General features: G+C 35.8%; 1 protein-coding gene across 2 annotated transcripts; it reads left to right on the top strand.

Moving 5' to 3' along the window:
- Positions 1-309: 309 nt before the first annotated feature.
- CLDN34 (claudin 34) lies at positions 310-21,180 on the top strand. Of its 2 annotated transcripts, XM_074213585.1 has the most exons (4): positions 310-1,509; positions 2,978-3,145; positions 3,942-4,001; positions 11,130-21,180. In XM_074213585.1, the coding sequence occupies exons 2-4, from the start codon at positions 3,074-3,076 to the stop codon at positions 11,832-11,834; spliced, it is 837 nt and encodes a 278-aa protein (XP_074069686.1). In that variant the 5' UTR covers positions 310-1,509; positions 2,978-3,073; the 3' UTR covers positions 11,835-21,180. The 2 variants fall into 2 exon arrangements, with proteins under 2 accessions (XP_074069686.1, XP_074069687.1); XM_074213586.1 differs by lacking the exon at positions 3,942-4,001.
- Positions 21,181-22,368: the final 1,188 nt, after the last annotated feature.

Below are 22,368 nucleotides of genomic sequence, written 5' to 3'. Positions count from 1 at the left end.
TTCTCTTGGAGTCTTTAGATGCAGGAGCTTGTGCTTCCTCATCTTCAGACTGAGTGTTTTGATCCTTCTTGGGCTCATATGCAAAATATTTCTCAATGGTGTTCCTCTTTTTCCTCTGCTTGCTCATTTTCCCATCCTGAGCCTGTTTTGGGGGTGCTTCCTGAGCTTTTGGAACACTCCCACAAGGGTCTCAGTGTGTAAGGTTCTGTTCTCCCTTCTGGTCTGTGAATGACCATAAGTGCTCCCCTCTGCCACGGGGCTGAGGTGGGGGGGGGGGCCTGCTGTTCTATGGGGGGGCCTAGATTGCGATCAGGATCTGAATGTGGTCAGAGCCCCAGAGTCCTGTTCTGGGGCAGAGGACAGAGCTTGGCATTTTCTTTTCACTCCCCTCCCTAGGTTCAATGGGCTCATGCCCTGGGGGCTCCTGCTTACTGGCTCCACCCATTTCTGTTTCCTGGATCTGGGCTGCTGAAAGACCACTGCTGCTGGCTGTGTGCCCTGAGGGCTGGGCTCCACCTGCTTGCTCTGGCAGAGGTCCCCTGCTCTTCCCTCAATTTGTGCCCAGTGCTCCCCTGGGGTGTAGCTCAGGAAACTCCACTCCTACTGTGAGCAGTGGCTCCCAGCGCCCTGGGGCTGCCTCCGGGAGGCTGAGGTTCTTTCACTCTGGCAGGCCACACCTCTGGTGGGCTGCCCCTCAGACCTGGGGAGCAGAGCCTTTCTGCTCTTTTCCAGGTTACCTTGAGTAGGAGAATTGCCTCCCTGGATCCCTCTGTGGGTTCTGTCTCTCGAAAATTTAGAGTCCTTAGCTTATAAATTTATGAGAGAGTGCCTAAGACAAGATCCTTTCTTGTCTCCATCTTCGGTGGCACTTCTTAAATGTGCTTCTGTCCACATATCCTATTTGTTAGGAACTGCTGCCTTTTCTGCTACATCATTACTCAGTTTAAGAAACATGAGATGAGGATACAGGTTTAAAAGATGGCCCCTTGGTTGTGAAAGATATAAACTACTGTACCAATTGTTCTTCTATAAATATAAATGATATCTACATTTATATAGATGTAGATATCATATATGTGTGTGTGTGTGTGTGTGTGTGTGTGTGTGTGTGTGTGTATGGAAAATTAGTTGAGAAAAGAGCATTAGAAAGAAGGAATTTGAATTTGAATGCATTCCTAAGTGATGCTAAGTGATAAGATGAGGCTACCTAATGAGAGGACATGTTGTGGGAGTTTAGGGCATAGCAACAAAGAATTCAGAATGTGAGGACAGTGGAGTAGAATGTAGACACATTAAAATGGAAACCTGGAAAGGAAGGACTTAGGTTTGAAAAAGAGTCCCTTTGTCTTGAATCTGATTTTACAACTACATTTACAATTATGTTGAGGATCCAGTGATGAAGAATTGGGGAAGATTTGAAAGAGAAGATTCCATTTCAGTCAAGCAGGGCCACATGTACTAGTCTCATCCTCTCCTCCTACACCAAAAACCTTGGAGCACACTTCACTGGTTAGTGAAGAATCATTCCTAACATTAATGGTTTGAATCTTTTTGCCTTTCAAGTCTTTGTTTCAAAAATTCTTTTGTATTTTGTATTTTTTTTTTGTATTTTGGTTATATGTTTTAATATAGATTTCTCATGTTTCTCATAAGGAATTAAGTTCAGGTAGTACTTTGAAAATAGATTTTAAGTTCCTGAAGGGCAGAGATGCTCTTTTTTCTCTTTTTGTATCCCTCATGCTTAGCACAGTGTCTAGCACCTAGTAAATACTTAATAAAGTTTTGATGATTGATTCCAAATACCTGTCTTCTATATTTCAGGGTAGAATAACTGTAATTTTTCAAGGCAATCACAGAAACAAAGGAAGTATTGTTTTACAATAAATCCAACCCATCTTGAACTTTGCAATCGCACCTTTGCAATCTCACTTTTTTTTGTTCTGTTGCAGTGTTCCATGAGATGCTCTTGAAGGAGTTGTCCTAATGAAATCTCACTTATTTTTTAAAACTATATAGTGTGATTGTTATTTTGTTTTCCCTTGAGATCCTATATCATGTTTCACATATCAAATAGTAGCAGCTTAATAATTACTTGGGTGATGGCTTGAGCCAACCTCTTTCATGATGCCTTCTCTGTATCAGATCTCTTTATCATTTTCATACATTAGGATTCTCCTACTACAACCTCCTTTTACCTTCTTCTTCCTCACAAATGTCTCTTTCAAGGTTCAGATCAAACACTAACTCTATAATCTGGAAATTACTTTCTCTTGTCTCTGCCTCTGTCTCTCTCCCTTCCCTTTTAGTTCTTCTTTGTTATGTTAGTACCTCTATTAGACTCAACCCATGTCACCTTGTCTATCATACCCTGAGTTGTTAGAGCCCTCCTTCCTCCAGATTATTTAGTATTTACTTGATCTATATTTTATATTGATTTAACTGTGTAGATATGGTTTCTCGATAGGAGAAAATAAGCTCTTTGAAGGCAGATGCTGTTATCATTTTAATTTTTACATCTCCAATTCCTAGTACAGACCTTTTCATTGTTAAATGTACACTAAAAATGTACACTAAAACAATGAATGTTATATATTTGCACATATATTCTCTATTAGAAAGTAACATTTTATTCACATTTCTACCTGTCCCCACACTTAGCACTGAACATTATTGCTATTTAGTTGTTCATTGTATCTGACTCTTGGAGACCCCATTTGAGGTTTTCCTAGCAGAGATATTGGAGTAGTTTGCCATTTCCTTCTCTAGCTCATTTTACAAATGAGGAAACTGAGCCAAACAGGGTTAAATGAAATCTAACAATTGGTATCTGAGGGCAGATATGAACTCAGGAAGAGGTGTCTTCATGACTCCAGGTCTGGTACTGTATCCTCTATGCACCTAACAGCCCAGCCTTAAATGTTTATTGAATTAATGTTAACTCTATTTGAATCATAGAAATTATCATCTCTCCTCTCAGGGAATAACAGTTCTACCAGGTCATGTCCAGAAAACTGAGGTGGAGCAGGACGCTCAACAGATCATAATTAAAGTGTATCCTGTATCAATTTCATTAATGACGGATCAAACTGATATTTTAAAATGTTTTTACTATCATCTCTTCAAAAGCACAGTCTTTGGAGCTGAGGTAAGTATACATGGTACATACCCTTTGTAAACAGAATACTGTCAAAAACACAGATCTTTAGTTACCCAGATTCTAATGCAGTGGAAAGATCACTTAGCTGAGAGTTAGAAAACTTAAGATTAATTCCTTTGTGACCTTGGGTAGGTCATTGAACCTCTCTGGACTTCAGTCTCTGCATCTGTAAAATGATGATGTAGACTAGAAGGCTGCAAAGGTATTTTTGAACTCTAAAACTTATGCAGCTCTGATCCTATTTTACCAGTGAGTCAAAGACCAATAGCATGGATCATGATGCTTTGGAAATGAAGATTTAATTTTTAGCTATTTTTGTGCATGAAATTTCAACAAAGAAAAACAGGGAGCTATTGTAAATATCCTTAAGGATATTTACCATAATTCAAAACCGGATCTAAATTTAAAATCTATTTAAGCAAACCCTCTTTTCCAGATTGATTCCTACTAGAGTCAGAGATATATTCTGCCTGAAAAAGTGAGGGTCCCTATATATAACAAGGTAACACTGACTTAGCACTGGTGACTCATAGTTTTGTCAGCACATGTGGTCTCGCTGAAGTTGAAGGCAGGAAGCAAAGAGACTAATTCTGAGTTGAGACTTTTTTTTTGCTGTTTTGATGGAAATGTGCTCTTTTGGGAATCAAGGAGAATAGGAGCAGTTACTTCATAAAGCCTCAGGAAGATAGTCACAGGAGAAGCAGATTTAGGGAAGAAACCAAATGATTAGGTTAGACATGGGTCTTACAATGTGGATTATATTACATATACATATTGTTCTTAGCTCTTTCCTACTTTGGTGCATGCTGAAAGAGGACCTCTGATTTGGGAAAGCCCAGTTCAGGTAAGGGAATAGGGATGAAAGAAGGGGTCATCTGATTTATATAGCATAAATAAACCACTATGAAATTGGGGGGGGTGTAGAAATGCCCTATAAATGACCTCCATTTTTTGTGCACTTTGTATACCTCTTAAAATCAGAGGTTCAAAGTTTGAGAATTGAAAGGTACCTTGGAGACAACTAATCCTATCCACTCATGATACAGATGAAGAAACTGGAACTCAGAGAGGTTAGATGACTTTCGTAACATCAGAGAGATAGTAACAGGCCTAGGATATGACTCCAAAGCTTGTAATCTAATTATTTTGTCATATTGTTTTTTATTGAAGATGGGTTAGCCAAAGATCCACCTTGTATCTACCTCTCTCATCTTAGGGGTGGTGATAATATCTCCCCAGAATATAGAACAATACTTTTCACATGAAGGACTTCAAAATATAATAAGTGGAATACTTAGAAAAATGAGTATTCTAGATGTTCCTTCTTATGCTAAAAAGAAGATTGAAAGAAAATAGTAGTGTAATGCCCTAAAATTCCATATATTTCAGTGCTATAACTCAGGGATATTTTTGTCTTTAAGCCTCTACATTTGAAAATCCTACTAAATAAGGATACTAACTTAGAATTATCTAAATATTGAATTGAATTAGAGGAATTGTCAAAGCAGATAAGCATAATGATTTTAACTCCAATCTTCCTATTTAAGTCTTATGATAGCTCTAGCTTTCTAATTAAATTCTACATCCAGATATTGAAGGCTTGAATACAGAACAAATGAATGGCTTTTGGCTAATATCTGGTGATGGCCTATGGTAGAGTTAGTAGAAAGAAGAAAGATAAAAATGATACCTTGGAGAGGCAGAAGACTGGAACAGTTGGGGAGAGAGAGAGAAAGAGAGAGAGAGAGAGAGAGAGAGAGAGAGAGAGAGAGAGAGAGAGAGAGAGAGATCAAAATTGGAAGCAAATTTCTTTGGAAGCCAATAGAATGGTATTATATTAATGAAATAACATCTCATTTCCCAGTCAGACATTTGATTGGTCAATAAACACTTATTAAGCACAGACTATAAGCTAGACCATGCTAAATTCTGGGGATGCAAAAAAGAGATGGAGAACTCAGTAATCCTTCACTTAAATGTAAAGCCGTTACTATCAAGTCAAACTTTCCTTATTTTCTACATTTGCTTAGTGGTTTCTGGTTTCATTTCTGAATGTTCAACAATAGTATCCCCATAGATGTTGTATAATTTAGGCCTGGAGTCATTGAAGGAATTCAGGTGTAAATTATTTGGCAAATTCCAAATCTAACATTTCCAAAAGATTGTAACAGTCTTAAAAAAATCACCTATGATAACTTTTAAGAGAAATAACTCAGGAACTGCATTCATTTCACTTAACCCTTATTACATGCAAGACACTTGCTAATTACTAAGGGAAAAAAAGATGAATAAGTTTCAGTGTTACTGTCAAGTAGCAATTCAGAAACTCTCTTTGCTTTTTCATTGCTATTTTTCCAAAATCCTTTATTTTCAAAGTTTAATTCAGATACCATCTCTTCCTTTTTTGATTCTCCTAGCTATTACTATAGCTTTTTGTCTGTCCTCCTTTCCCCCTTTGTTTCCCACTATAAATTACACATCTGTATGTTCAGCTATACATCCTACTTTCCCTCCCCACACCATCAATCGAAGATCGAAGGTAAACTGCTTGAGGGAAGTTTAAATTCATGGTTAGATTTGTTTACCTTTATTATCTACTAAGGATAATTTTGAAAGTGATCATAAATAACTATAATCTAAAGTAAAATGTGATGGACATACATAGAAGATACAATCAATGTGCTATTAGTTTCCAGGGAAGATTAAATTCATTTTATGCCACTTAATTTTGACAAATAAATTTAAGTTCCTACTAGTTACGTTGCCCTGTGCTAGGTACTGGGAAGTCAAATGAAAAAAAACACTCAAGGAATTTTGTTCTAATTGGGAAGTGGAGAGGGAAATACAATATGAATACACCTAAGTATAATTCATGGAAGGGAGCACAAGGGGAACAGGAAAGATTAAACAAAAAGCTATAGAAATAGAAACAGAAAAGGGAGAAATAAGAAAATCAGGAAAGAAAAAATAGCATGTGAACTGAAGGAAAATAAGGATTTGAGGAGATTGTTGGTTTTCTGAATGGGAGAGATGACTTGGGGGGAATTGGAAGAGGTGAGAGATGGAATGTCAAATTTGAGAAATGGCAAGTAATCCAGTTTGACTGTATATATAAATATATATATATATATATATATTTATATATACAGGGGAATAATGTGAAATAATGCTAGAGAAATAGGCTGGAACTCTTTTGGAGAGGCCCTGAGAAATCAAGCAGAGTTCTATCTGCATTCTTTAAGGCAACAAGTAGATCGGAGAATACCTTGAAAAAGGTATTTTCAGCATATTCAAAACTGTGCCCTAAGAAGAATATTTTGTCAGTGGTGAACAGGATGGAATAGAGAGGAGGGAAACTAGAAGCAAGGAGATGGATTGTGAGGGGGCTTACAATAGTCCCCAGAAGAGGTAATGAGTATCTGAACTAAGGCCATAGCCTTCTGATTTCAACACCAGGGATGTATTCAAGAGAGACTGTGCAGATAGAACTGACAGGATTTGGCAGCTGATTAGATGTGGAGGAAAAGGAGAAGAGGTAGGAGTGATTCTTAGTTGGTTTTCTTTTTTTTTTTAAGATTTTATTTGAGTTTTGAGTTTTACAATTTTTCTCCCAATCTTAATTCCCTCCCCCCATCCCCCCACCGGAAAGCAATCTGTCAGTCTTTATTTTGTTTCCATGTTGTACATTGATCCAAATTGAGTGTGATGAGAGAGAAATCACATCCTTAAGAAAGAAACAAAAAGCATAAGAGATAATAAGATCAGACAATAAGATATCTAGTTTTTTTTCTAAATTAAAGGGAATAATCCTTGAAATTTGTTCAAACTCCACAGCTCTTTATCTGGATACAGATGGTATTCTCCATTGCAGACAGCCCAAAATTGTCCCTGGTTGTTGCACTGATGGAATGAACAAGTCCATCAAGGCTTAGTTGGTATTCTTAAAAGATAAATGGAAGTTTTGTATGACGAATGGGTAACAGATGGAAAATGCTGAATCCTATTTTTGGATATGTTGGGTGTGAGATGTTGACAAGACATCCAATTGGAAAGGATGGAATAAAGAAATTATGTCACAGGATTTGGTAATTGGTTGGGGGGGTAGAAAAGTCACTCAAAGGTTACTAATGTGGAGAAATTTTAGTTTAGCATTATAAACAGAAGAGAAGGTGATGTAATACAAGAGTTTAGGAGAGAAATTAAGATTGGATGTATAGGTTTGGTTCATGTGGTCACCACTTTTGTTTAGCCTCTTATAATCTCTTCTTTAGGTCACTTTTTTTTAGATTTTTCAAGGCAATGGGGTTAAGTGGCTTGCCCAAGGCCACACGGCTAGGTAATTAAGTGTCTGAGGGCAGATTTGAACCCAGGTACTCCTGACTCCAAGGTCAGTGCTCTATCCACTGCGCCACCTAGCCACCCCCCCCCTTAGATCACTTTTAATAGCCTCTCAGTAGGTCTTCTTCACTCAAGTCTCTCTTCATGCCTGTCTATCCCCTATTATGCTGTCAATATAATTTTTCCTTAAGAATATCTCTGAAGATGCTACGCTCCTTACTCAATAAATTGCAGTAGCTTTCTAGCCTAAGATAAAATGTTAGTTCTTCTGTTTGCCTTTTAAACCCTTTTACAATCTAAAATATCTTTCTAGGCTTATTGTATATGACTCACCCTTTCTACTATCTAATCCAGACAAACTGACCTTGTCTTTGTTCCTCACTCATGGCATTTCATCTCCCATTTCTGCTGTCCCTTATTCCTGGAATATAATGCTAATGTCATTTGCTTACCCAATCCTACCCAGCTCTAGAACAACCTTGAATTAAAATGTTGTTGTTATTCAGGGGTGTCAAACTCTTCCTGGCTCCATTTTTTGGTTTTCTTGGCAGAAATAGTGGATTGGTTTGCCATTTTCTTCTCCAGCTCATTTTATAGATGAGGCAACCTAAGGTAAATAGGGTGAAGTGATTTGCCCAGGGTCCCCAGTGTCTGACGCCAGATTTGAACTTAAAAAGATGAAACTTCCTGACTCCAGATCCCATACTCTATCAACTGAACCACCTAACTGCCCCTAAATTGATAACTTATTTTTTATTCTATTTATATTATTTTCCATTAAAATGTAAGTTCCTTAAATGTAAAGATTGTTTCAGTCTTTGCATTTGTATCCCTAGTGTAAGCATTGTTCAGCTATCTCCCAAAGCAGTCCAAGTCACCTCAAAGCTGGCAATTAATAAATGCATGTTAACTGATCAATTGAGAATGGGCAAGAAAAGAAAGAATCTGAAGATCATTAGGTTGAGGGAACTTGAAATGAAACAAACATTCACTAAGTGTTAACCATGTGTAATACAATGTGTCTCAAGTTAATCTGGCTGCAAATTACTTTGGAGTTTAAAATCCATTGAAGAATGTGGCATGGCATAATGGGAAGAGTAATCCATCTGCAGTGTTCAGAAAAACCTATGCTGCTTATATAATAATAGCCAAATCACTTCACCTCTCATTGTCATCCCATAGTTTCCACTGGAAATGGAAGGTTGACTGCTATTCTGATTTGGGTCTTCAATGATTGGAAATCCACTTGTATTAATTACATTGAAGACTTTATTTAAACATAATATATTTAAATGAAAGTTAATTCCCCTGCTTTGCAAAAGAACCAAAAAGTTAAACCCTTCAAACAGTATAATTAAAGATAATGAAAATAATTTGCATTTCAATGACTTCATTAAATGCTCCTTACATACATTTTCTGGTTTGAAATTGTATTGGTTAGCTATATGTAGTCATAATTATGTAATGGGACTAGGTATATAAGAGAAAGAAAAATAGCTGATTTTTTATATGACTTTTTACTTATATGAATCATATTCCCCCTGCTCAGCAAAGGATTTCATCTAACAGTTTACTGGGGAAAAAAGCTCCCCCACCTCCTGAATTCCAAACTTCAAATCACATTGGTATTATTCTTAACCTGTCTTCCTTTGCTCTAGTTTTACAGGAAGAGATATCAGTTTTCTTGTCTCCTCTCACAGCTTGCTCCTTCAATCATCTTATATTTCCCCAATTTCTTTATTCACCTGACTCCTTTCCTTTCCTCAATCCTGAGAGCTCCTGACATAGGCATTCTTAACCTGGGTTCCATAGACTTTTTTTAACTTCATAATTGTATTTCAATAATAAACCAATTATATTGAATATGAAATATCAAAATGAAGTATATTTTATTTAAAATATTTTACTTATTTAAAAATATTGCATTTTGCATACCTATGTGTTATATTTATTTAAAATATTAGATTCTGCAATCCTATGTATTTCATGCTTTTAAAGACATTATTCTGAGGTTACCAGACTGACAAAAGGACCCATGATACAAACACAAAAGGTTTTAAGAACCCATATTGCAGTTATTATCCTTTATTTCTTCTTCCTTTTATAGATAAACTGCTAGAAAAAGATTATGTTCATAGTCTGCACATTTTCACTTTTCATTCTTACCTGTTACATTCTGGCTTCTATCTCTACTACATGATAGAAACTGTTCACTTCAAGTTACCAATGATCTCTGTAATTCTCCAGTTTTATCCTTCTAGACTACAGCCTTGGACTGCAGTCCTCTATTCCCCAAGACTGGAACGAATTCCTTCTTTATCTCTCCTTCTCATATTCCCCCAGATCTCTTCAAGGCTCCACTCAGGTTCTAATTACAGAGGCCTCTCCTATTTATTTCTCTCAGTTGTTGATTCTCCCTTCCTCCGATCCCCATCATAGTGCATTTATATTTATTATGGCCTACATTTACATCTGTGAATAGAGTATACCTCTTTATTAGAATATATACTCTTTATGGGTGGGAGTCATCTTTTTTGCATTTGTATTTCCATCATTTAGCACAATTTCTAGCACCTAGTTGGTACTTAATAAATACTTAAAGATTATTTGATTATAGGATCATATAAGATCAAAGATCAAGAGCTTGAAGAGAACCTTGGAAACCATCTAGTCCAACTCTCTCATTTTATAAATGAAGACAATGAGTCCATCCCAGAGAGGTTAATTAACTTGCCCAGTGAACATAGGCATAGTGTGAGAAGCAATTTAAACTCTCTTCCTTTAACACTAGAGCCAGTATTTTTTAAAATAGTACTTTGAAGTAAAGATACAATAGATCCAATGTAGTACTAGGAATCAGGAAGACTCATCTTGAACATGAGTGAAAATCCTGCCTTAGACACTTATTAGTTGTGTGACCTTAGGGAAGTTTGCCTCAGTCTCCTCATCTGTAGAAAGAAACTGGAAAGGCCAGTATCTTTGTCAAAAAAAAAAATAAACAAGGGGTAGCTAAGGTGGTACAGTGGATAGAGCACTGGCCCTGGAGTCAGGAGTACCTGAGCTCAAATCCAGCCTCAGACACTTAATAATTACCTAGCTGTGTGGCCTTAGGCAAGCCACTTAACCCCATTGCCTTGCAAAAACCTAAAACGAACAAACAAATAAACACATAAATAAATACATACATAATAAATGAATAAATAAATAAACAAAATGCCATTATAAAGAATTGAACATGACTGAAAGAATAACTAAATATCAACAACACAGTATTCTCCTACAGATTGAACTCTAAGATGCAAAAAATGAGACTCGGGCAACTGAATTGCCTTGCTCAGAATTCACATAGTTAGTTGGAGAGAGTTAGAATTTGAACCCAGGTCTTTCCTGAATGCAGGTTCAAAATTCTTCAATTTACGTTCAGGATTCCTGACTCTCATCCCATATTGGACAGCATTACTGTCCTGTTCCTATATCAGATTGAAGTAGTTACTCCCCTTTCTTTTCCTCCTTCCAGAGATTATTAGCACTTCATTTAAAAATGATTAACAACAATCATTGCCATATCCCTTTTTTATTTCTAAGCTGCTATGGATGTGCACATTGTACAATGGTTACTTATGTTTGTTTTTAGGGCAGCTATAAATACCTGACATTTCCTGAAGCTATCCAGGCCATGAACTCCTATCTCACTAGTGGCAACCTTCAAGTCTTAGGCTTTGCCTTAACCACTATCGGCTGGATCCTGGAAGTTGCCTCCATGGGATTAGTGGATTGGAGGGTGTGGCACTTGGACAATACAACTTCCATCATCTCCTCTGGCATGGTTTGGGTGGGGATCTGGAAAGTTTGCTTTTACAGTACTATCCTGTTTTCTCCTCAAAGCAGATCTGCCAAGATTTGTCATACTTACAGTATATACAGCACTTTTCTACCCCAGGATTTTCGGGTTGCTCAGATAATCTTTCTGGTTATTTGCATTCTGGGTGTCTTGGGAAAAGTCTTCATTGTCATTGCAATGAGGAACTTTAATATGCGAACTGGTCCTAAATCATCAATCTGTAATCCATTCTTTATTGGAGGATTCTTTTATGTTTGTGCTGGAATCTGTTTGTTAATCTGTGTAATCTGGAATTTTCACTCAGTGTTTAAAAATGAGATTATAACTTTTCCTGCTACTTTCTATATCCCCTCCAGGCTGAAAACACAGGAAATTGGGCATGCGGTTCCTCTAGCAATTATATCTGCCATCCTGATGTTTCTAGGTGGGGTTTTTTTCCTCTTTTATAAATTACACTTGAACACTCAAGTACATCCTATGACCACAGAGGAGATATGAACAACAGCTAGTGAAATATGAAACTCCTGTGTGTTTTGGCACTGCAAATATTTATAACAGAGGAACACTATGGAAGTACAAGGTTGGGGTAATGACATGTAAAATAATTACCTTCATTCAAAGAACTGTTGACTGAGGTGAATTGTGCTTTTTGGTCTAAAGTTGTAGACCACTCTCTTTTATTATTTTCTGTACTAAATTTTATTGATTTGTTAATGGATTTTTTTGTAAAAAAAAACAAACAAAAACAAAAACAAAAAACCAAACCAACCACAGCAGCAGCAAATTGATTTGACTGGTACTTTGTTTTACTGGAATTAGCTTTCCATGAGAGTCAAAACTATAAACCAGGTAGGTAATATAGGATGTTTTTCACATCTTTTTTTTAATATCACATTTTTCACATTGTACTAACACCATTATTAACTAATCTTGTTTCCTCACTTTCTCACAGAAGAAATGTCTGTTCACTGGTTAAAACCCTCATTCAAGGTCATAAAACATGAAGCTTTTGAATCAATCACTCCTGACTTCCTCTCTCTCCTTAGCATATTGCTTCTGCTTTCTCTTATCAAGACTAGTACTGTTGGTGGAGTTATAAACAGGCCCCAACCATTCTGGAAAACAATTTAGAATTATTTGAGAAAAATTTTCACCCTGCTTGACCCATGGATCTCACTACTGGTCATATACTCAAGGCAGAAAAAAAAAAGGTTATATGTGTGTTATATACAAATACACAAACACACACACACAGATACATACATATAACAAAATGCACAAAGCAGTCTTTTTAATGTCAAAAAAATAAAATAGGAGCCCTCTGATTTGGGAATGACTGAACAAATTATGATATATGAATATAAGAGAACATTATTTTTCTGTTAAAAAAGATGATTATGAAAAATTCTGAGAAACATGGGGAAAACTTGTGTGATATGGTAGGAAGAACAAAGAATGAAGATAATAATATATGCAATGAGTAACTAGCATAAATGTAAGAACATGGAGGAGCAATTGTATTCCAATGAATGAGATTGATATTCTTGGTCTTGGAAGACTTTTAAGGAGATTTATTTCCTCCTCTCAGTAGAAAGATGGGAACTTCATAAGTAGAATGTGGGATACACAATTTTTTGTCATCTTTGCTTAAATATGGTGGGGAGAAAGGGATTAATGAAGCATTAATAACAGAAAAAAACTTGTTTTTATAAAGAAGTCTTTAGACTGAAAAGGGCAGAACAAAAAGGTGTAGGAGAAAATGGAGATCAAAGACAAGTAAGGAGATTTTTAGGGACTGTTGTGTATGGGAGCATGGTAAATTATCTTCACCTGGTGTCCTTGAGCACCAGAGCCTTATCTTACTAAGTGCCATGGGAGTGGGAATGGATTAGAGACTGGGGAGGTATTTAAACACTGGTATTTGGTTCAATAAATGGAGACCTTGGTGTACAAAGGGAGAACTTGGCTTCCTTGTCTCTCGCCTCTTCAATGCTTGCCTGGGGAAGATTGAGGGAGTCCAGAAAGGGATTCAACAGGAGACGATACCTTGTTTCCTTTACTGAACTGAAGTCACCAGAGCTGGATGAATTGCATCCCAAGGAATTCAAACAACCTCTTTGAAGAACCAGGGAAGAAATGAGGAAATAGCCTAGTAAATATCTACTGGAGTTGAACAAAATGTCCCATTTTTCAAAAAAGATATTCATAGCAAACTACAAGCAGCTGTTTATTATAAGCTCCTATCAGAACTCTGGAACAGATCATTAAAAGGGATGTTTTGTGAGAACTTAGAAAAGAAAATAGCAATTGGTCTGAGGCAGCATGGATTCATTTTTAAAAAGTCATGCTAAAGCAATAACTTCATTTTTTTTGTACATGATTATTCAACAGTAGATTAGAAAAAACTTAGTATATCCATATTGCAGCAAAATACTGAATAGAGTATTTCACAAAGTCCTTATGGACAAAAAGGGAAATATATAGAACTGATTAAGTGACATGATTCAAAGAATATTGATTGATGAAAGGCAACACAGAGTGCCAGACTTGGTGTTGGAATGATCTGAGTACAAATTTTGCTTCAGGTACTTTCTGTTTTGTTTTGTTTTTTTTAGATTTTTCAAGGCAATGGGGTTAAGTCACTTGCCCGAGGCCACACGGCTAGGTAATTATTAAGTGTCTGAGGCCGGATTTGAACTCAGGTACTCCTGACTCCAAGACCAGTGCTCTATCCATTGAGCCACCTAGCTGCCCCTTCAGACACTTTCTAGCTGTATTATCTTACCCTGGTAAGTCACTTAACCACTCTTTCTCAGTTTCCTTATTTTCAAAATTGGAATAATAATACCTACCTTCTTCCAGGGTTATTATAATGATGAGACAATATTTGCAAAGTACTTTGTAAACCTTAAAGTACTATATAAATACTGGCTATTATTATTATTATTCTGAATGGATAGCTATCATCCTGGAAGAAGGTCTTTAGCAATAAGCTACAGGGCCTCATTCTCAGCTTCAAATCAATAATATTTCTTCAGTGATTTAGCTGAAAATAAAAATGAAATGATGGTAAAATTTGTACATGATGATGTGAATCTGGAAAGGTTAGCTGCTGTATTGAACAATTGAATCATGATGCAAAACTACCTTGGCAGGCTGAAAGAGTGGGTTGTATTGAGAAGAGGAAATTTAAGAGAAAAATATAAAATTTTGTACTTAAATTTAGGAAATTAACTATACAAATAAGGGATGGGAGAGATAGCTAGACAGCATTTGAAGTAGAAAAAAATTAGCAGTTTTAGTAAATTATAAGATCAATATGAGTTAGTAGTTTAAAAACACCTAATGGAATCTTAATTATTTATAGCCTCCAGAACAAAGAAGCAGTAGGACTAATATATTTTGTGTTGGTCATATCATATCTAGAGTACTGTATTCAGAGCTAATTGTTGGATTTTAGAAGGGAGATTATCAAACTGAAATCTGTTATGAGAATTGGTTTGTATAAAAGAGGGATAGTCACCCTTAGAAAAATAGATTTCCAGGGAAGGTTGATGACTTCAAGTATTTAAAGGTTTTTTGAGTAAAAGGAAGAATTGATTTATTAACCATAATAGAATACAAACTTCTGGAGGGTAGGAAATTATTTTTTTTTCATATCTATAGCATCTGGTACAGTTCATTCCACACAGTAGGCACTTAAATAAGAAAAAAATTTAAAAAGTAGGCATTTGTTGAATTTAATTAAATTCTACTTGACCCTAGAAGTGTGAACAAATGGAGAAGAATAAGATTTTTACCCAATGTAAGAAAAAATATATTAGTGATTAAGCTTTTTCAAAATGGAGTAGCTGAGAATAATTTCTCCATTACAGGGGGAGTGGTCAAAGAAAGGTTGTCAAGGATGTTACAGAGGAGATTAATGGTTTAAGCAGGGGGTTGGGATGAGGTGGTTAATGGGTGCCCTGAAAGGAGAAAGCAAGAGAGTAGTGGCAGAGATGAGGTGGTAGGAGGAGGAATGAGAACAGCAAGACATCATCCAACATGAAATAGGAAAGACCAGGAGGGAACAATGCCCAGAAGAGACTGAAAGCTTAACAGAAAGTGGATGCCATATGAAACAAATGGAGAAGCCAAGTCCAGTAGGAACAAAATGATTTCATCAGAAGGCATCATCAGCCTTGTACATCAGAGCTGAAAGAGGAGGGAGGATTTTCTAATGTTCCTTTTTCTACTTTTCCATTAAATGCTTTTGCTTCCAACTAATTGTGTCTTCTGCCTGACTAAGTGGGAATCCCTGACTTTATTTTTAGAATGAATTCAGAATCATAGCATACCCTGAAAACTGGAGTGACTTGCCTGAGGGATGGGGGACTAAAAAGTTAGTAGCAGAAAGTCCCCCAGATGCTACATTACCTTAGGTTCCATGGAAAGAACTCCAGGAAACTAATACTTCCATTGTACTCTCTCTGATCAGACCACATGTAGAGTCTGAGTTCAGTTCTTGCTGCTGTGTTCTAACATAGACAATGAGAAATTGAGACTCCTCTAGAAGAGGACCACCAGGATACTGAAGGAACTTCAAGATCATACCATACAGGGAATAGGCAGGTTTAAGGAGGGAAGGTCAATTAGGAGGAGGAGAGGAGACATGGTCTTCAAGTAGAAGAAGCTGACTACTTCCTAGAACAAATATTCTTGGTCATTTAGGACAGAATGGGGCTATTTCATTGCCTTTCTTCTGTACTTAGCATAGTGCCTGATACATAGTAAGCACTAAATAAATTATTTATTGAATGATTGTTCCAAGCTGATGAGATGTAAGTTATACTTGGTGTAAAGGGAAAAATTCCCTGGGATTTGCCCAATCTAGTAGTCTTATGACAGATTTGAACTCAGATCCTCCTGACTCCAGAACTGGTGCTCTATCTACTGCACCACCTAGCTGCCCCATGATATTTTAGAAAAGTTTTTCCTTCTGAATAAAAGATGCATAGTTTCCTAAGCCATTATGTAAATGGAGGTGGGAAGAAATAAAGTTGCTCAGAGCATTGAAATTTTCATTAATTGTTAGTATTTATCTTACTAGATGTTAAACTGTGCCACAGTTATCCTTGTAGAACAGTATTACAGTTATCCTTGTCCTTTTATGTCTTTAATGAGTACCAATGAGTACAAACAACATGATGTGTTAGTTCTAAACCTATCCCTGAAGTCAGTTTGTTCTAGAGAAAGTATTACAAATGGGTGATATTATTCTAATAAGATAGCAGAGTAACAGAAACACATATACCTGAGTTCTATCCCATAAGTCCTTCACTAAGATCTTGAAAACAGACAAGACTAATCCTAATTGAAAAGTTTAAGAAAAAAAAACACAAGTCATTTTTTTTCAGTCCATATTAGCAAAGGAAGATACTCAAGTCTACAGATGGTGGAAAAAGGGAACAACCAGGCATGGTCAGGTAGAGCATTTGGGTACAACACTTAAAAGAGGACTGAGGTTGTACACCAGGACAAGAAGAGGTTCCAAACACATGGGTCTAATCTTGTACAGGCTTCAGCAAAAGGTACCAATGGGCAAGTCAGTCCTCACTAATTCCAGGCTACAGACCCAACTGACTTGAGGGGGGAGTCCCAGTCCTAGTAGGGCAGGAATCCAAATCAAAGGGGAACCTAAAATTTTGCTACTCTGAACCAATAATTTTCCAGCTGCTGCTATTGACTAAGTCCAACAGCAGCATCAGTAGTTTATTAGAATTGCAATCCTACAGGTATATTGCTCAGATCCAAAAACCCAGGTCAGGAAGCTTAGGACAAAAATTTGACTTTGCCCTGGATCTGACCATTTTGGTATCTCTTGAAAGCTTGCTATACCTCAATCTGAGTTTTTCTGAGTTTTCCCTGTGATTCTAGACTAGCACAATATTCAATCCCCCCAAAAAACAACAATATAACCCAAGTGGTATGCTCAGCCCAGAGATCCTTTTCAGGAGTAAAGAGAAGTCCAATACTCATATAAAGTCTATAATTAGGAAGTAGACTGAAAAAAATGGGAAACAAGAAACTTATAAAAATTGTTAAAAACTATGACCATTAAGGACTGTGACATTTAAAAAGTTCAAAAGACATAGTTTCTGGATATTTTAATCATTTTATTAATATGCTAGCATTAATAAATGAGGTCAGTGGAACTCTCAAATGCCAAAGATCCCTCATGGCAGTAAGTTCAGTTTATATGCAATCAACACTGATTGACTACTAATTAATGAGTAAATGAATATTACAATGAGAGACGTACATGACATTGAGCAGCCAAATCTCAGTCAATTTCCATATCTCTTGTCTGAATAAACACAATATGTAGAAACCCATCCTTTTGTCTGAACTTAGAATTTCTTTTACTGTCTTTTATCAGATATTAGACTGTTTGATTTTTGGATACAAAATCAGAAAAGGGGAGACACTTTGGTCCTGATGCAGTAATTATTAATACAAAAGAGAAATAATTATTTCCTCAAAGTTATTATGGTGCTATTAAGGATACTGTTCAGGTCATATGTATGAAATATCTCTAAGCAAGTCTCAAACAAAAACATGTTTTTGGCACAATTTGAAACAGAATTTCAGAAGAAAAAGAATAAGAGTTTAAAATAGTTTAACTTTTTAAAATTTATAAATGAAATAGAATACTAGGGGAAAACATTGAGGGAAAATGAACTCCAAATTTAGAATGAACCAAATAGAAGCTAAGGACTCTATGAACAATAAGAATTATTTTAAAAAGTCAAGACATGGAAAAAATCAATGAAAACATAAATTATCTCATGTAAGCAACTTGATTTTAAAAAAGATTGAAGAGATAATTTAAAAATCAGTGAACTACTTGAATGCCATGACCACAAAAAAGAGCTTATATATTATATTTTGAGAAATCATTAAACAAAACTGTCTAGATCTCTTAGTATCACAGTCCAACATGAAAACAAATCTACCAACAGTCTTCTTCAAAAAGAACCTCCCAGGTGAAAATTCCTAGAAATCTTATTGCCAAAAAATTCTGTTTCCATCCCAAAGAAAGAATATTTAATGCAGTCAGAATGAAAGAATTCAAGTACCAAGGAGTCAGTCAGGAACAATCATGGTTTATCAGTCAATACTATAATGGAATGGAGAACTTGGAACGTGATATTCCAGAAGACAAAAAGAGCCAGGTTTACATCTAAGAATAACTTACTGGGCAAAACTGATTATAATTTTCCAGGGAGGGAATGACTTTTAAAGAAATAAAAGACTTCTAAGGTTTTCTGATGACAAGATTGGAGCAGAATAAAAACTTTAAAATATATATCCAGGTGTCAAGAGGCAAAAAGATAAATATAAGCAAACAACCATAAGGGATAAAACAAAGATATATTTTCTTTTCTTTTTTTTCCTTTTAAATTTATTTATTTTGGATTTTACAATTTTTACCCTATTCTTGCTTTCCTCCCCCCATTCAGAGAAGGCAGTCTGTTAGTCTTTACATTTAAACTTTATTTTCTAATAAGAGATTATACATGTGTCCCTTCAGAACTCTTATCAGGAATCAGAAATAGGTAATAAAATAGAAATCCTGGAAGAAGCATTGTTATATTTTTATAATTAAAAAAAGAATAAAAAGAGGGGAATTAGAATAGAATGGGGTGTATTAGGGAAGAAAGAAAAGATTGAGGAAAATTATAATTGCATACAAGTATAAAACCATACTAACAAGGATGAAGAGGTAGAGTAAGTGAATGTCTTTAACCTTACTCTCATCTGAACTAGTCAAAGGAAAGAAAAATACACACAACACAATTGGGTACCAAAATACATTTTCCTCAAAAGGGAAATAGGATGATAAGGAAAGAAAAAGGAGGGAATCAGAAAGAGGGCAGACTAATAGAGGGATTAGTATTAAATAAAAAATTCTAACAAAAGTAAATATCAAAATGGAATTTAAAAAGAAAAGAAAATAGAATCTATGATTGGACTTTGGCAAGAGGGGCAGAGGAGGAGAAGCAGATCTTACAAAAATCTAGAAAACTAGTAATATCACCTTACTCTTACTGCCATCAAGAAAGAAAGTTATAAGAGAATAAGGAAGAGGGAAATAAAAGATTAACAATTAGAACACAAGCAAAACTGATATAGCTAAATAAGAGAAATGAGTAAATAGGAAAAAAATCTTGGCAGTGAGTTTCTATGAAAAAAAATGGTCTCATTAACTAAGTTATATAGGGAACTGATTCAAATTTATAAGAATAAATTTGTAAGAATAAAATTTTCCGTTTCCCAATTGTGAACAGGTAGTTTTCAAAGGAAGAAATCCAAGTTGTCATTCATCACATAAAAATGCTCAAAATAAAATAACTTTGAAGTTCCACCTCACACATGTTAGATTGTTGATAAAAAAAAAAGTTGGAAAAAGGAAAATGACAAATCCTGGGCGGGGGGAGCTAAGAAAGCATGTACATTATTGAATAATTGATGGAGTTATAAATTAGTCCAGCTATTCTGAAAAGCAATTTGTCATCATGCCTAAAAATCTATTAAATTCAGCTTCACTAACAGGTCTATTCTTCCAAAAAAGATGAAAGAAGAAGAAAAATCTCATATATACAAAAATACTTCTAGTAGCTTTCTTTGTTTCTTTTATGGTGGCAAAGAATTAAAACTGAGGAAGTATGATTAATTGGAGGATAGTTGAACAAGTTTTGGTATATGGTATATGGACAGAAAAGAGTATAGAATACTATTGTGCTGTAAGAAATGATGAAAGGATGGTTTTACATTAATCTGGGAAGACTTTTATGAAATGATGCAAAATGAAGAAAGCAGGACCTGGAGAACAATTTATTTATTAGAAATACTATTATAAATTCCAACAATTTTGTAGTAAATTGGGAAACAATCTTTACAACTAATGATTCTGACAAAGGACTCATTTCTAAAATATACAGAGAACTGAGTCATATTTTTTTTTAAAAAAGCCATTCCCCAGTTGACAAATAGTCAAAGGATATGCAAAGGCAATTTACAGATGAGATCAAAGCAATCCATAGCCATATGAAAAATTGCTCTAAATCATGAATTATTAGAGAAATGCAAATCAAAGCTTCTCTGAGGTACCACCTCACACCTCTCAGACTGGCCAATATGACCAGAAAGGATAATGACCATTGTTGGAAGGGTTGTGGGAAATCTAGGACACTATTACACTGTTGGTGAAGCTGTGAACTCATCCAACCTTTCTGGAGAGCAATTTGGAAGTATGCCCAAAGGGCAACAAAAATGTGCATGCCCTTTGATCCAGCAATACCACTATTGGGTCTATACCCTGAAGAGATGATGAAAAAGGGTAAAAACATCACTTGTACAAAAATATTCAATAGCAGCTCTATTTGAGGTGGCAAAGAATTGGAAATCAAGTAAATGTCCTTCAACTGGGGAATGGTGTAGCAAATTGTGGTATATGTATGTCATGGAACACTACTGTTCTATTAGAAACCAGGAAGGATGGGAATTCAGGGAAGCCTGGAGGGATTTGCATGAAGTGATGCTGAGTGAGATGAGCGGAACCAGAAAAACACTGTACACCCTAACAGTAACATGGGGGTGATGATCAACTTTGATGGACTTGTTCATATCATCAGTGCAACAATCAGGGACAATTTTGGGCTGTCTGCAATGGAGAATGCCATCTATATCCAGATAAAGAGCTGTGGAGTTTGAACAAAGTTCAACAACTATTCCCTTTAATTCAGGAAAAAAAAACCCAGATATCTTATTGTCTAATCTTGTTATCTCTTATACTTTTTGTTTCTTTCTTAAGGATATGATTTCTCTCTTATCACACTCAATTTGGATCAATGTACAACATGGAAACAAAGTAAAGACAAAAAAATTCCAACAATTTTGAAAGATTTTAGGAACTCTGATCAATGCAAACATCTCCTATTCCAGAGCACTCATGGCAGAACATGCTTCCTACTTCCCAACAGAGAGGTGATGGACTGAAGAGAGCTGATTAACACATTTTTTTTTAATGACCAATGTAGGAATTTATTTTGCTTGATTGTTGACAATATAGGGGTTTTGTTTTTTCTTATTTTCTCAATGGGTGGTTGGGTGAAATTCAGAGAAGGAGGATTTTCAACGACAATCTGTGAGAAGGAATCCATTATTTCCCAAAACAACTCAATCCAATTTTGGACTATTCTACTTACTAGGAATATTTTACTTGTGTCAGGCTGAACTCTGGCTTTGAATTGCTACCCTTTATTCTTCATTTTGCCCCATGTATATAAGAATGATAAGTTTAATATCTCTTTCCACATCAAAATATTTCTTCAAAAACTTGAAAGCATCTATTGCATCCCTACTAAGCATTATTCAGGCTAACATCTCCAGTCCCTTCAATGAATGCTTAATTGGTAATTTTTCTCTCCATGTTCTTTATTCTTCAATTTTGTTTAAAAAATTCAGTGGCCAAACCTAAACATAATATTCTAAATGTACAATTGGGCAGAATGGAGTATATAGAGAAACTATCTTCTTCCTCATTCTGGTCACTCTTTTTTTTTTTAGTTTTTTTTTTTTTTTTGCAAGGCAAATGGGGTTAAGTGGCTTGCCCAAGGCCACACAGCTAGGTAATTATTAAGTGTCTGAGACCGGATTTGAACCCAGGTACTCCTGACTCCAAGGCCGGTGCTTTATCCACTGCACCATCTAGCCGCCCCACTGGTCACTCTTCTTAATGCAGCCATCTAAGACTCCAGTAGCTTTCTTGGCTACTACTTGCTTTCCACCAAAACTCTCATTTTTTTTTCCTCCCAGTGCCGCTGTCTAGGATACCTCCTCCAGCTTGTATTTGTGAAACAATATTCTAAATTCATACAAGATTTTACATGGTTTTCAATTTTATCTTATTATATTCAATATAGGGTTGATGTAATCCTATATTGAAGTATAGCTTCCTTCCAATATTAGTGAAAATGTCTTGATCTTA

Source organism: Macrotis lagotis, chromosome 1 (genome assembly GCF_037893015.1).
Source record: "Macrotis lagotis isolate mMagLag1 chromosome 1, bilby.v1.9.chrom.fasta, whole genome shotgun sequence".
NCBI lineage: Eukaryota > Metazoa > Chordata > Mammalia > Peramelemorphia > Peramelidae > Macrotis > Macrotis lagotis.
This window is presented reverse-complemented; position numbering and strand designations above follow the sequence as displayed.

What these genes read in the sequence shown, in the direction of transcription:
- CLDN34 (XM_074213585.1), top strand. Translation starts at nt 3,074, where the DNA reads ATGACGGATCAAACTGATATTTTAAAATGTTTTTACTATCATCTCTTC. An exon ending in GCACAGTCTTTGGAGCTGAG is followed by an intron (nt 3,146 to 3,941) that starts GTAAGTATACAT and finishes TATTGTTCTTAG; the next exon opens with CTCTTTCCTACTTTGGTGCA. An exon ending in TTTGGGAAAGCCCAGTTCAG is followed by an intron (nt 4,002 to 11,129) that starts GTAAGGGAATAG and finishes GTTTGTTTTTAG; the next exon opens with GGCAGCTATAAATACCTGAC.